The sequence below is a fragment of the Crinia signifera genome, chromosome 11 (assembly GCF_055691185.1).
Source record: "Crinia signifera chromosome 11, ASM5569118v1, whole genome shotgun sequence".
Taxonomy (NCBI): Eukaryota; Metazoa; Chordata; class Amphibia; order Anura; family Myobatrachidae; genus Crinia; species Crinia signifera.
This window is the reverse complement of record NC_139227.1, coordinates 12278931-12293142: the sequence shown is the minus strand read 5'-3', so window position 1 is coordinate 12293142 and position 14212 is coordinate 12278931. Positions and strand designations below refer to the sequence as shown.

Here is a 14212-nt window from a genome sequence, read left to right as displayed (position 1 = left end):
GTTTCTATGCAGGGTAAAAACTGGCTTCTTTGTTTTTTACACTGCAAATTAGATTTCTGTTTGAACACACCCCACCCAAATCTAACTCTCTCGGCACTGTGTTACATCTACCCCACCTGGTGCACATGGTCTTGCCCAGTTGAAAAAAAAAATGCTATTGCGATTGCAAATTTGTGTATTTGTTTACAATGCCTACACCACCATGGGCCCGATTCAGACCTGTTCAGTGGGCGAGCAGGCTAACGCCATCCCCCAGAACGCACGCCCCATCCTCCAGCCGTATCCTTGGTGAAAGATATGCATCTGACATCAGATCTTCGTTTACGCAACTGACTCAAGCCTGTAGTTCAGCCTACATGCCACTAAGATTAGCCAAGGTGACAATGCCACATTACCACCCAGTGTTCCCCTTTCAGCCACAATTACTGTCGATTTGCGACTAATTACTTCACGATTCAGATTCCCCTACAGATGTGTACACATGGCTACAGAGCATGCACGGAGCTAAAAATTGCAACTCTGAAAAGGCCGCAGAGCCAGGAGAGCCTGATAACACAGACCCATGACAGTGATGTACAGTAGGACAGCACAGCACACCCTAAGGCAATTTCATCCTTCAAGCAATTGCTTTTCTTGTCCTATGAAGAATAGGTCCCTGGTGATGCACATACTGTAAATTAGGACTCTGAAGGTTGCAATGGAGCATTCTGTTCACAATTTAAATAAATAAGAATATTGAAAGGAAAAAAAAAAAGCTTTTTCTGCAAGGACTAGATTATACTAATCCAATTCTAACCCATGCAGATGTGCCCTCACTTAATTATCCTTCTGGCTGGACATAACTTAGTTAGAGAGGCATGAATGGACACAAGTGAAAAGGTATAAAAGGCCATTGTTCTATAAGATCTCCATTGTGTAGCTTGGGATGCTACGCATCGTGATAAGGTACTGGGACAGATGCACTAAGCTTCAAAAGTGATAAAACGGAGAGTGATAATCAGCCAGCCAATCAGCTCCTACCTGACATGTCACAGACTGTGTTTGATTGGTTGGTTGTTTATCACTCTCCATTTTATCACTTTTGAAGGTTAGTGCATCTGGGCCATTGTGAGAAAATGTGTACAGTATGTCTGCAAAGACGGATAATCAAGTACAGACACATCTGTACATTATTTGTAGATCACTTCTAGATTGTCCACCAATAATCTACATTAAATAGCTGAACATGCCTCTAGAAGTCTACTTTATACTTCTTGAAATGATATAGAAAATCACACATTACACATTTTTCGCCTGATTCTGGTTTACTTGCAAAAGCAAATTCTATCTCTAATGGACAAAACCATTTGCAGTGCAGATGGGGCAGATGTAACATGTGCAGAGAGAGTTAGATTTGGGTGGGGTTTTACTTCAAACTGATATCTATATTGCAGTGTAGAAATAAAGCAGCCAGTATTTACCCTGCACAGAAACAAAATAACTCACCCAAATCTAAATCTCTCTGAGCATGTTACATCTGCCCCACCTGCAGTGCACATGGTTTTGTCCATTAGAGAGAAAATTTGCTTTTGCAAGTGAATCATTCCTTTCATAACGTATGAAAAGTCACACAAAACTGACAGTTATAATGAGATTATTATTACTATTATTATTATTATTATTCATTCTTAAAATGGTATCACAAGTGTTCCACAGCGCCTAAGGAAGGACATAAACGTATGAGTAAAACAAGAAAATAGTGACTTACAGAAAAAAGAAAACCACATGCTTGTGATAGATTACATTCTAAAGAGGGTGCGATAGATATCAAACAGGGGGTGACCTAGATGGGGTAGACAGTGAGCATGGGGCAGCAAGTTAGTATGTGAGTTGGATTGCATAATGAAGAAGTGGTTATGAGAATCCATTTGAAATTTTGCATAGAGAAAAGAATTCCAGAAATAGGGGGCAGCGTGGGCAATAGTTTGTAGGCGGGAGTGGGAACAAGCAATGAGTTGGCAGAAGAGGCGGTATTCATTTATGGAAAGCCAGATATTTCAATGGGAAAGGAAGTGGTAAGGGTTTTTGAAGTGTAAGCTTACTTTGGGTTCTGAGGGGAAGGGGAGCCACTATAGGGCTTGTAGGAGAAGGGTGGAGACATAGGGGGTTATTCTAGTTCACTCTTTCTGACAAAATTCTTCTTAGATGGACAAAACCTTGTGCACTGCAGGGGGGCAGATGTAACATGTGCAGAGAGAATTGGATTTGGGTGAGTTATTTTGTTTCTGTGCAGGGTAAATACTGACTGCTTTATTTTTACACTGCAATATAGATCTCACTTTGAAGTAAAACCCCACCCAAATCTAATTCTCTCTGCACAAGTTACATCTGCCCCACCTGCAGTGCACATGGTTTTGTCCATCTACGAAGGAACATGCCAAAATAACCCCCATACTGGGAATACGCAATACTAATAGAACCTAATAGAACAAGCAAAGTCATTTTATCCAGAGACTACTCTCCACACATCCTCAGTTTTTGGGGATACAGTCATTAGGTCTACACCAATTAGGTCGACAAGCATTGGGTCGACACCACTAGGTCGACACGCAGCAAGGTAGAAATGGGTTTAGGTCGACATGGATCAAGGTCGAAATGGGTCTAGGTCGACATGACATTAGGTTGACATGGGCTAGGTCGACAGTCAAAATGTCGACATGGGGTTTTTCACTGTTTTTTTTTTTTGAGCCGACATGTGGTATTACATGCCATACCATCCACTAGGGCAGGGGTGTCAAACTCAAATTCATCGGGGGCCACATCAGCAGTTTGGTCACCCTCAAAGGGCCGGTTGTATCTGTAGGACTATGTGTCCACTCTTTATTATTATAAATTATTGTCATTGCATTCAATTATTACTGTTTTTTGTAATAATGTAAGTAATAACTAGCAGGGAGATTGGCTGGGGGCCTGGGACAGGGCACAGTGACGTGACGTCAGATCGCCCAGCAGGTGACCTGGGCCTCTGGGTTCGCAGGACTCTCGCTAGAGTTCTGGACTGGTGGTGACAGTGGGACAGATAATGATAATGACCCTGGACACAGGCAGCCGCACTGCAGATTTGTGGGCTCAGGCTGCGGCTGTGTGCTGCTGGCCTGGCTCTCTGCCTGCCCGGCCACAGACTCTGGACTGGACAGACTGGTCTGGACAACAAGAGACAACACAACTGTGCCCACCCCACTGCCGAACTTACAGTAAATATACTGAACCAACTGATGCCACTGCTGCGCAGCGCGGCACCACAGGCAGGAGGCAGCTCACCGCCGGGCCGGCATCCAAGTCCGACAGGCAGCCGCAGCAGCATGCACGTCACGGTGTCACTGGCACTGCTGTCAGGCGGGCGTGTGTCACACATGGCAGCGCCGTAGCTGCTGCCCGCAGGAGGAGCCGGGGAGGAGTCGGGCACGTCACACAGTGACACTAACAAGTCTGTATCCACTGTCCTGCCTCCCTCCTCCTCCCAGCGAGCGCCGCGGCGGAGTGACTGTGTCACCCGGCTTCCTCACGTTGTTAGGTATGTCACTCAGTCTCGAGTCGTCATGTGAGTGTCACTGAATGTGATGTGACACTCACACTGTGATGGCTTCCCGCAGTAATGTAATCGGCGCCAGGCAGGGGTGGGTGGCGGCGGCTGCGCGGGCCACATGACGAGGTCTGGCGGTCCGGATTTGGCCCGCGGGCCTTGTGTTTGACACCCGTGCACTAGGGCATGGTGGGAGAATAAAATAGTATGCCCGAAGCATCGCGAGCGAAGTGAGGGGATGCGGTGCACTTCAAACTGTGTACAGTCAACTGTGTTGACATTCGGGTAAAAAAAAACAACGAAAAATCCCATGTCAACCTTTTGACTGTCGACATTGCCCATGTTGACCAAATGCTTGTGTCGACCTAATGTCATGTTGACCTAGATTCATGTCGACCTTGACCCATGTCAACCTTGACCCATGTCGACCTTGACCCATGTCTACCTAGTGGTGTCCACCCAATGCTTGTTGACCTAGTTGGTGTAGAGCAAACGATCCTCACCCAGTTTTTGTGCCGCCATATGAAAAGACATGTCAGCTTTTTTTAATCCATTTGGCAATCATTTGACCATGACATGATCGTAATTAAGAATTGAATAAATTAGTGATCGAATTGTTTCAAAGACTTGTGAAATTTGTAAATAAGACTTTACCTAGAGAGATGAAGAAAATAGCATTATGCCGAATTTCTATATTTCTAGGGAATCAAACTTATGAAAATGAATTCAGGCCTCTCACACAGCTTGGAACATAACCCATTCACCTTGAACCGATCAGTTGAAAACAATTTTTGAAATCCAGTTTTTCTCACTCACTAGAAAAACATCCTCTTTGAATTACATGGTGAAGGGCCGGAACACTTCAGATATGGAAATGCTTTCTGCCTTGAGTATGTTAATATTTGTTGTACAAAGGACTGTTTGCACAGACCCTGCAGCATTTATCATACCCCAAAGTAGTATTTATAATGGCTGCATCTTTTGTCTGCCAACAACATGAATATTTAAAATGAAAATATCAAAGTTGTAAGATGGGCCACAAGATCCTGGAACTTCTTGTCTGTGAGATCGGGGGAAGGCAAAATGAGTTTCTAAGAAATGTTATTTTAAGAGTTGTGTGAATGCAATTTGGAAGATGTGGAGAAGGGTGAGGTATACACATCCTGCATGGTTCATGTTATATACTGTATAACAATAGGTTTACCATTAAATTTCTTTTCATTTGGGACACCTACAGTATGATTTACTCAGGTTCTGGTGAAATGCAGGTTCGAATTTATCCAGCCACAGAACCTGTGTGAATCATAGGTGTCCCAGTTTAAAGAGATATAATGACAAGCTTGGAGTATGTAGGAAGCTCATTGTATTCATCAAATTTCATATTTAAGTGTGATTGTCTTTCTGCCATCGGGGCTCACCAGCATTGAGCTCAGTGGCGTATTTTATTGGGTGGAATGTGCCCCCGAGTCCCACAGGGGCCAAACCGCACACACTCCACCCATTTTTTAATACTTCAGAGCCCAATGATGAAGACCGTAGCGGCACTGGAATCACCAGTAAAATGGCTGCTGCGCCATTTTCCAGAAGTCTATTAGTCTATGACTTTAGTGCTCAGACTCTATTGCGCTGGGTGTCAGGATGGTGCCGCGGAGGAGAAAGCCCAAACTGTGGAGGCTCCACATGGGCCTCTTCCTTTTCTGAAGCACCCCTGATTGAGCTATTCTGACTAAAGAGATGTGCGTAACTATGTGGTTATATAGTGTTGGAGTAGACAGAAAGCCAGTGGCGTAACTAGATACATGTGGGCCCAATAGCAAAAGTTGCCCACAGGAGAATGCCTAAAGCTGCCTAGTGGTGGTGCCAGGCACTACCTAGCACTGCGGTGTCCAGACTGTTGTCTTTCCTAAATATTATGGACATCCAGCACTGTACAGTGCCACGGGTTTGTGTACTCGTAAACAAAAACACAGAGATTAAATGGAGGCTACAGGAAATATTTAAAATACATATTGCAAGAACACAAGGTATGGAAACATTTCTAGAGACACAAAAGAAACCAATGTAGCCACATGGGCTGAAAGGCAATTTACGAAATGGGGAAGCAGTGTTATTCTTTGCAAAGTGGCCTTGCCTAAAATGAAAAGAACCCACAACAGTGAAATCCTACTGCACACACAGCATGAGAAACACTGCTCTATCCCATCTGATGCTGCAATACGGTACGTTAAGATCACGTAGCTAAGATGATTAATCCATTAATGTACACATCCACTGCAATCAACAGTGACAGCTAGTTTAGAATATTCTATTGTATTCCAATATGTTAAAACAACGAATAAACCAAGAAGAGTATAATCTTATCTATACTTACTCATTGCAAACTTCGGAGGGTTGTCATTGACATCAGTGAGGGTCACAGTAACAGTTGTTGTTCCAGAGAGTCCGCCCATGTGTCCACCCATGTCCTTGGCTTGAATGACAACAAGATATTCCTCTCTTGCTTCTCTATCCATGTTTGAAAGTGCTGTTTTAATGATTGCTGGAGGAAGACAAAAGAAGAGTCTTTATTAAATGACATGGTTTTATTCAAGTGACTCTGTAGTGTATCCAGACTTGAGACCATGGTAGAACCCCTAAGGGATGATGAAGAGGGCACAGTTACACTCAATGAAGAAACTAGTACTCAGTGTTTCCCACTGATTTACAAAAATGATACTACTTTCTATGATTTGAATAAAATATTCAATGTGCTAATGGGCCTGATTCAGACCTGTGTCTGAAGTGAACAGGTAAACGCCACCATCCGCCCGGCTTAATGGCCCCCCCTTCCACTGCTCAAATCCCCTCGCTAGCATGCAAGGGGATGTGTCTGCAGCTGCCTGGGAAGGACCATCAAATTAAATCTGCAACCTTCAGTCTGAAAAGTAAGTCAATACTTACTTTTCAGATGCCAGCTGCAGTCCCAACTTGGGGCGGGTGCTGATGTAATGTGACGTAAGCTGCCTGCTCCACACAGGCATCGACATGCCAGTGTTCCCAGGAGAATGCATCTGGGGGGGGGGGGTGGTGTTGCACATGTGCACAGGTCCAAATTTGGAACCATACGAAGGGGTCTGAATTGGCTCCTATTGGTTGTTCTCATGGTACGCGAGCCATTAATCGACCACCCATTATTGTCTATGTGTCACGATAAAAACAAATATTGTGTCTAGGATTAAAGGGAATATACTGTAAGTAATGGAACATTTGCACAATCTGTGTTTTATTTGTAAATAGTACATACTGTACTTGACTTTGGTTTTCAAATAATTATGAAGCTCAGTTAACAGGTTAATACTGATCTGTCAAACTAAGTACAGTACATGTCATGGTATCTACAGTATGGTAGAAGTGTCAACACCTAAAAGTTCGAGAACAGCTTCTCTGTACTACTGTATGTTGTCTGGTTATAAATGTTTTATGATAACATCCGAAGTGCAGGTCAGCAGAATTTCAACGAACTCCTTCAGGGTGAAATGATTATTACATGGAATTTTTTATCTAATGCACAGAGGAAATAATGATGTCCATGAATGCTTTGGTGATTAGTACTGAAGTGGGCATGTTCACAGTAAGCCATTTATATAAAGTACTCTTTATTATAACCACAAATATCAAGATTTTTTTTTAAAGGTTGTGACAGTTTGAAATTAGCATCTTGCTCTGGCTGTGTACTCACAAATTGTCAAAGGTGCGCAGACCGTATAGTGCGGGAAGGAAACTGCTTAGCACATGTATGCTATTATGTATGTGCTGGTTGGTTGTTCATCTGAGCATCGGGTGCACTGAGTGTACCTGGAACACTCCTAAACCCGGGTGCCGGACGGTTCCCTGACAGTCGGAATTCCGACAGTCATTCCTCCAACGTCGGAATCACGACTGCTCCCTCGTGGGGGTCCATGACCCCCATAGAGGGAGAATAAAATAGGTGGCGAGCACAGGTCGCCACCGTGCCCGCAGTGTGTTGAGCGAAGTGAGCCCGCAAGGGGCTTCATTGCGCTCCCCCCGCTGTGCAGTCGGGATTCCGACGTCTGAGTAATGACTGTAGGAATCCCGACTGTCGGTGAAATATACCACACCCCCTAAACCCATCCCCAGACTCCTGTGAAACTATCCAATGGTAGTCTGGAGGAAGGTTTAGAAGGAATGTGTAAGACCAGTACTTGTTTTCTAGCACGGCGCCAGCGATAAAAATGGTAAGCGTGGCGAGCGCAGCGGCGGTATGTGTCCTCCGACCTTTTCATACCCCCACTATCCACGTTGATGGACGCCATTTTTTCATTGTCGGGGAAGTAAGGTTAAGTTAAGGTACAGTATGCGATCACCTACGACGCCATGCTAGGAAACAAGTACCGTAAAACCTTATGCATATTCCCATGTTTCACACAGCTACAGATACATTTAGGGCACCCAAACCCTGGGAGAACCAACAAGCACATATAAAACATACATGATAATATGCATCTTTACATGTGTTGAGCAGTTTTCCCCCTGCACTGTATGTAACACTGCACATGTGCTGCAAAAATCTTGCGATGATGGTCACAATGGGGATTTATTTTCAAAATGATTGACAGTGGAGATGGATCCAAAGGTGGGGTTGTAGCACAGTCCAAAATTCAAATACAGGAGCCACACCACCCAAGCACTGCTAAACATCTCTCTCTGGGACTCACTAGCAGTTGGTGAAGATCCCTTTCTCTTTTGATTTTTGGACTGAGCTGTAGCCCGCCATCTGGAGCCACCAATTATCAACCATTTAAGTGAGGTACGGGTGGAATGGTATATTGCTACCATTTCAGGGCGAGTTTGTCTTTGTAAATTGCTGCAGTGGTGCATCCAAGAATCCAAGAATCAGATCACTTGCAACTAGGGATAAGCGCCGGGGCCGAATATTTGAATTTGGATTTGGATTTATCGCTGAGATTTGGATTTGGATTTGTAGAACGGCGGTGAAAAGCTTTGGATTTGGATTTTTTTGTTAAATGGTCAAAAAACGCCCACATCTTGTAATGTTTGCGTTGTTTTGTCCCCAGAGTAATATTAACCTCAATAGCATTAATTCCCAGCCCTTTCCAGACAAATTTGACCACTTTACACCTCACAATATTGTTTTTAGGGCAAAAGGTTGCATCGCGGTAGCTGGATAACTATGCTAAGCCACACAAGTGGCTTCTGACAGTATACTATGGGTGCAGTACACACAAAGAATGAATAAAGACGAGAAAAATTGAGTAGGATTTTTTTTATTTAATTGTTTTTTTAATGCGCAACACAGAACAATCACACACCCACCTTCTGACAGTATATATTATGGGTGCATTACACACAAATAATGAATAATTAGACGAGAAAAATTGATTAGGATTTTTTTTATTTAATTGTTTTTTAATGCGCTGTTTGGACAAAGCTGTTTGGACGCAGAACAGTCACCCACCCACCTTATGACAGTATATACTGTGGGTGCACTACACACAAACAATGAATAATTAAAGACGCAGCACAACTGGCAGAGCTGTGCGCAGCTGGAAGCATGAGGGTGAAATGGGGCAGAATTCTTGGGACACCGAGCCTTTATAGACTCAGCGTCTCGCGAGAATCCAATGACAGATTCCCGCGTTTGGCTGCGCTCGGGTTTCCATACAAAGCAGGAAACTTGCGAGCGCGGCTTGCGGGCACTTGGGCCGGCTATGTGCGAACCAAACATCTCTACTTGCAACATCATCAGCTATGAGACATAGCTGTGGTGGCATATCTGCTTTGGTCAAGCAGACATGCCGCTACAGACATTGCGGCCAGTATGTTCCCATCAAAATATGTGGTCTTGTCCCCATTGTCATCCCATCTCTGCAGTTTGTATATTCTTCCCGTGTTTGTGTGGGTTTCCTCCGGGTACTCCGGTTTCCTCCCACAATCCAAAAATATACTGGTAGTCTAATTGGCTACCAACAAAATTAACCCTAGAATGTCTGTGTGTGCGTATACATGTGGTAGGGAATATATATTGTAAGCTCCACTGGGGCAGGGAATGATGTGAATGTTCAAATATTCTCTGTAAAGCGCTGCAGAATATGTGGAAAGGAAAGTAGCTGGTGGAATATATTACCTACTCATAAACTAGGCTAGAGTGGGTAGTTGGCAAGGACCCTGAAGCAAAGGTTCTCCACGTTTAATTCACCAGTGGTATTTCCCAGGGACCCCGACAAGGAGGTTTAGATTTTGCTGCATCTGGACAGCAGGTCAGGCCCTCTGCTTGGGACACCCATGACTATCTTGGAGAATGATGGCATGAGGTGGAACCGATGATGGGTAGAACTTAAGACTTAGGGCCTTATTCTGGTTCACTCCTGGCAAATTCCTTCTTAGATGGACAAAACCATGTGCACTGCAGGTGGGGCAGATGTAACTTGTGCAGAGAGAATTATATTTGGGTGGGGTTTTACTTCAAAGTAAGATCTATATTGCATTGTAAAAATAAAGCAGTCAGTATTTTCCCTGCACAGAAACAAAATAACTCACCCAAATCTAAATATCTTCACATGTTACATCTGCCCCCCTGCAGTGCACATGGATTTGTCCATCTAAGAAGGAAATTGCTAGAAGGAGTGAACCAGAATAAGGCTCTTAAACTGGGAACTGTGGTAATGACAAAGACTTGAACCACAGACTCCGGTGAATAACAGAACTTGATCCGAAAACTACAGTAGTAACAAAGGCTTTAAACAGGGACTCTGCTAAATAACAGAACAAATCTTGGAACTTTGGTAGTAACGAAGGCTTAAACTGGGAACTCTAGTGAATAATGGAACTTGATTTTGGAATAACAAAGACTTGTAGTGGGAACTCTGGGAGACAACAGAACTTGATCTGGGAACTCCGGAAATAACAAAGGCTAAGGAGGAAGATGTTTCAGTATGGAGATTACCCTGCAGACAGCTTTTATAGCTTTGAAATAAGTATCATTGTTTGGCTTGTCAGATACTGAACTAGGTGTCCATTGGCCAGACTTGGGGCTAGATGGCAGCACCCATCTCCGGTAGCCAGCAGAGAGGACCCCACCAGACCAGCCGGAAGACAAGCCCACACCCACAATCCCTACCCGCTGGACATCTTAAGCCAAATACCTGCCAAGCATGACGACCAGAACTCCCAGACAGGTAAGAAACACTTCTTCTGCCATGCCCTCTGCCTGATCATGACACAAGTATTGACCAGAATTCACAAATAGAGGATTTCCAAAATGTTGGATATCCCTAATACTCTGACCAAGGCATCGACATTGAATTGCCCCAGTTCTTCCTACTGTATTGGACCATACACATTGAAGATAAAAGTAATTTGTTCTAAAAGAGAGTCCTATAATTTAAATGTACACAATGGCAGAAATTAACTAATTTTTTTTTTAAGGAGTTTTTGTTAGAGGAATGAAATATTGTAAATCCTTGGAGTCTTTGACAGTTAACCTTGGAAGACTACAATCTCATAAATATTGGTTCAGCCTCAACTAAATGACAAATTCACTTTAAGGGCATGGAACCACATGGATATCCTTGTTTGAGGTTAACTTTAAGGTCAGATGCCATAAATAAACCTTTGCAGGTAACCTCTCTCCAGAAGGACAAAACTGGTTTAACTACAGTACTACTTTTGTTTTTTAAGACTACACAATGCAAGAGTCGGTATGTTAGCAAATATTAGTATGCGCAGATTAAGCTGTGCCTCAATGTAGCATACTGGTCAATCTAAATGTCTTACTTAAAACAAAATATCAATGGCCAATATTTTTTAGAAGGAATTTCTGAATTTTAAAATTGGAATAGCAGTAAGTTTGTATAGTGTAGTACCTCCTGCAGAAGTTTTATTTTGTTGTGTAATATAGATGCATGCAGAGTAGTAACAAACACGTCATTATGCAAAAAGGATCAATCTCTCATGATTTGCTGTCGGCGTTATACATGCTCATTTATCAGGTGGCTGTTGATAAGGGCACAACTGCAGAATTTGTATTTATGAATTTAGTTTAAGTTAGGGTAAATCATATTTAAACTTAAAGTTATAAGCTGATTAAATGCTGCATATATATATATATATATATATATATATATATATATATATATATATATATATATATATATATAGAGGGGTAGGTCGTGGCACTCAGGACTTATGGGAAATAAATCAACAACAGCCGAGTGGTTGGTTGAAGTTTCAGCCTTTAATCAAGGCTTTTTTCAAAACAGCTTACATGAATGTAAGCTGTTTTGAAAAAAAGCCTGAAACGTCAACCAACCTACTCGGCTGTTGTTTATTTATTTCCCGTAAATCCCGAGTGCCAGGACCTACCCCTCCATACATTCTGGGTCCAACCATGACTGGCACCGGGCAGCAAACTGGTCTAGGAATCAAGTGCCAGCACCCACAAACATATATATAGATATATATACATATGAAGACCAGGACCCCCTGGTTGAAACGGCTGTCGGGTCAGCTGTAGCAATGTCTGTATAACCATGCTTTCATTGTGAAATACAACTTTCTTCTTTCACCTTCGTTTTGAGTGCTGGTCGTTTCTTTCCCTGTCTGCTTGGTGGATTGGGTGAGTGCATCAAGTATTATTCCTCTATGGACCCTGCACCTACATAACAACTAAAAGTGAGTGCCTGCCTGCCTTCTCTTCTAGATATATATATATATATATATATATATATATATATATATATATATATATATATATATATATATACATATATATATATATATATATATATATATACACACACACACATGTATATACTGTGTAAAACAATAGTGTAAATGTTTTATTTGCACTATAATCAATTAGATTGCTTTACCCATATACCAAATAGGTCTTTGTTTCTATGTTCCAGCTGTTTATTATCCGTGCATTTTATTCCTCCTTCCCAACATTTTTGCCTAACTTCTCAAAGGTGAGATATTTCAAAAATAGTATGTGCTAGTAAACAACCCATCGAACATATCTTCAATGCAAGAACTAATGCTGTATAAATTGAATTAGACTTATATAACTAGATTTACACTGCAATTTTTTTATTTTTTTTTCCCACAAGGAAGCTGTTCATTTAGAAGCCAGCTGTCGGTGTTAATGGTGTCACTTTCAACGTCAGAAATTAAAGCTATGCAACTCAGCCACCCGCAAATGTTTAATAAAAGTGTCACCATAGAGAGGGATTTAAGGGTTAGTAGATTATAAAAATAAAGATATTGTCTTTTTCTAGGCAACCATTTTTGTCATTATTTCGGTACTTCTGTACTTTCACGGCGCCAGCATGGCGCCGCGCGTCAGAGTCCCCTTGCGGGGCTCGCTTCGCTCGCCCACGCTGCGGGCTCCGTGGCTCGCTACGCTCGCCACGCTAATTAAAATCAACTCCATGCCAACATGGATAGTGGAGGTATGAACTATCCATGTTGGCATGGCGTTAACTTAGTTTATTTTGCTTAGTTAGTGGCGAGCATAACCCGGAAGTACGCGCGGCGCCATGCTGGCGCCGTGAAAGTAAAGAAGTACCATTATTTCTTTTAGCAGTGTGGTTATGAATCTCAGTCAAACACCAATTTTACCTAGAAATGTTGTGTTAAGACCCATACACACGGGGAAACTTCAGCCTGGTTCTGAATGATGTAGAGTAGTTTAGAACAGATCTCTCAGCAAATGTTGATGACACACATGTGATGCACCAGCAACATGTGCTGAGCGGTCTGTGATGACCAGTGTTCTCTGGTAAGAACACTTGCGATCTGGTTGGATTTTGACTGACTGCAGTCAAGATCTAATCAGGCAACATGCGGGATCCATGCATTGCCGTCACTCGGGGGCTTGCACACGGAGCGATCTGTGCTTAAATTCTAAGCTATCTAGTCAGAACACTTAGAAGTAGGGCTGATATCACCACAGGTGTATTTTGAATGTGATAGATGTTTGCTATTCAGATTATTTTTTAAAGTACATTGTTTGGTGTTTTAACCAAGAAGAAATTAAGGGCATGATTCAGTTCTGTTAATAGCGAACAGGTAAACACCGCCTGCCGCGTCAAATTATTTTTCTCCCCTTCGGTAATAAAAGCCAATCTACACTGACTTTTATTCTGGCCGCTATCCGCTGAATTCAGAGTAGGCACTGACGTCATGTGATGCCATCCAACCGTCCCAAGCAAGCATCGACACGCCTACATTCTCTAAGGGAACGCTCAACATTTTTTGTGGTGACACTCCCCTGCCCTCCGTTTCCAGAGCGAACAGTTTGGCGAGTGTGAAGCCTTTCGGTCACGGTTTTTGTGCATGCGCAGAAGGGAAGTAGACAAATTTGGACCTGAACAAATGGGTCTGAATCGCCCCTAAGAACCATAAACTGTAAACTGTTAAAATTATGAAACGTGCCAAGTTGAGAAACTGAGCGGATCACTGATTTCTATAAGTGAGTATTTCGGGATTGACTAGTCTATTTCCGGGCAGTGTCAGAGCACCTGCTCAGACGCTGCCTGACTGTTCCTGACCCAGCGTGCAGCCAGGAGAGGACTGGTAACAAAAGGGTTCTGTCCTCTGTCACTAACTGTTGGGTGGGTTCTGGCCTTA

The 14212-nt window shown here is 42.9% G+C and overlaps 1 protein-coding gene across 1 annotated transcript in view; it reads right to left on the bottom strand.

The window, feature by feature from the left end:
- Positions 1–14212, bottom strand: part of CDH8 (cadherin 8) — a 372134-nt gene that overhangs the window by 139370 nt on the left and 218552 nt on the right. Inside the window, exon 5 of the mRNA XM_083163864.1 lies at positions 5934–6101. Coding sequence (XP_083019990.1) covers positions 5934–6101 — 168 coding nt within the window. The remainder of the gene's footprint in view (positions 1–5933; positions 6102–14212) is intronic.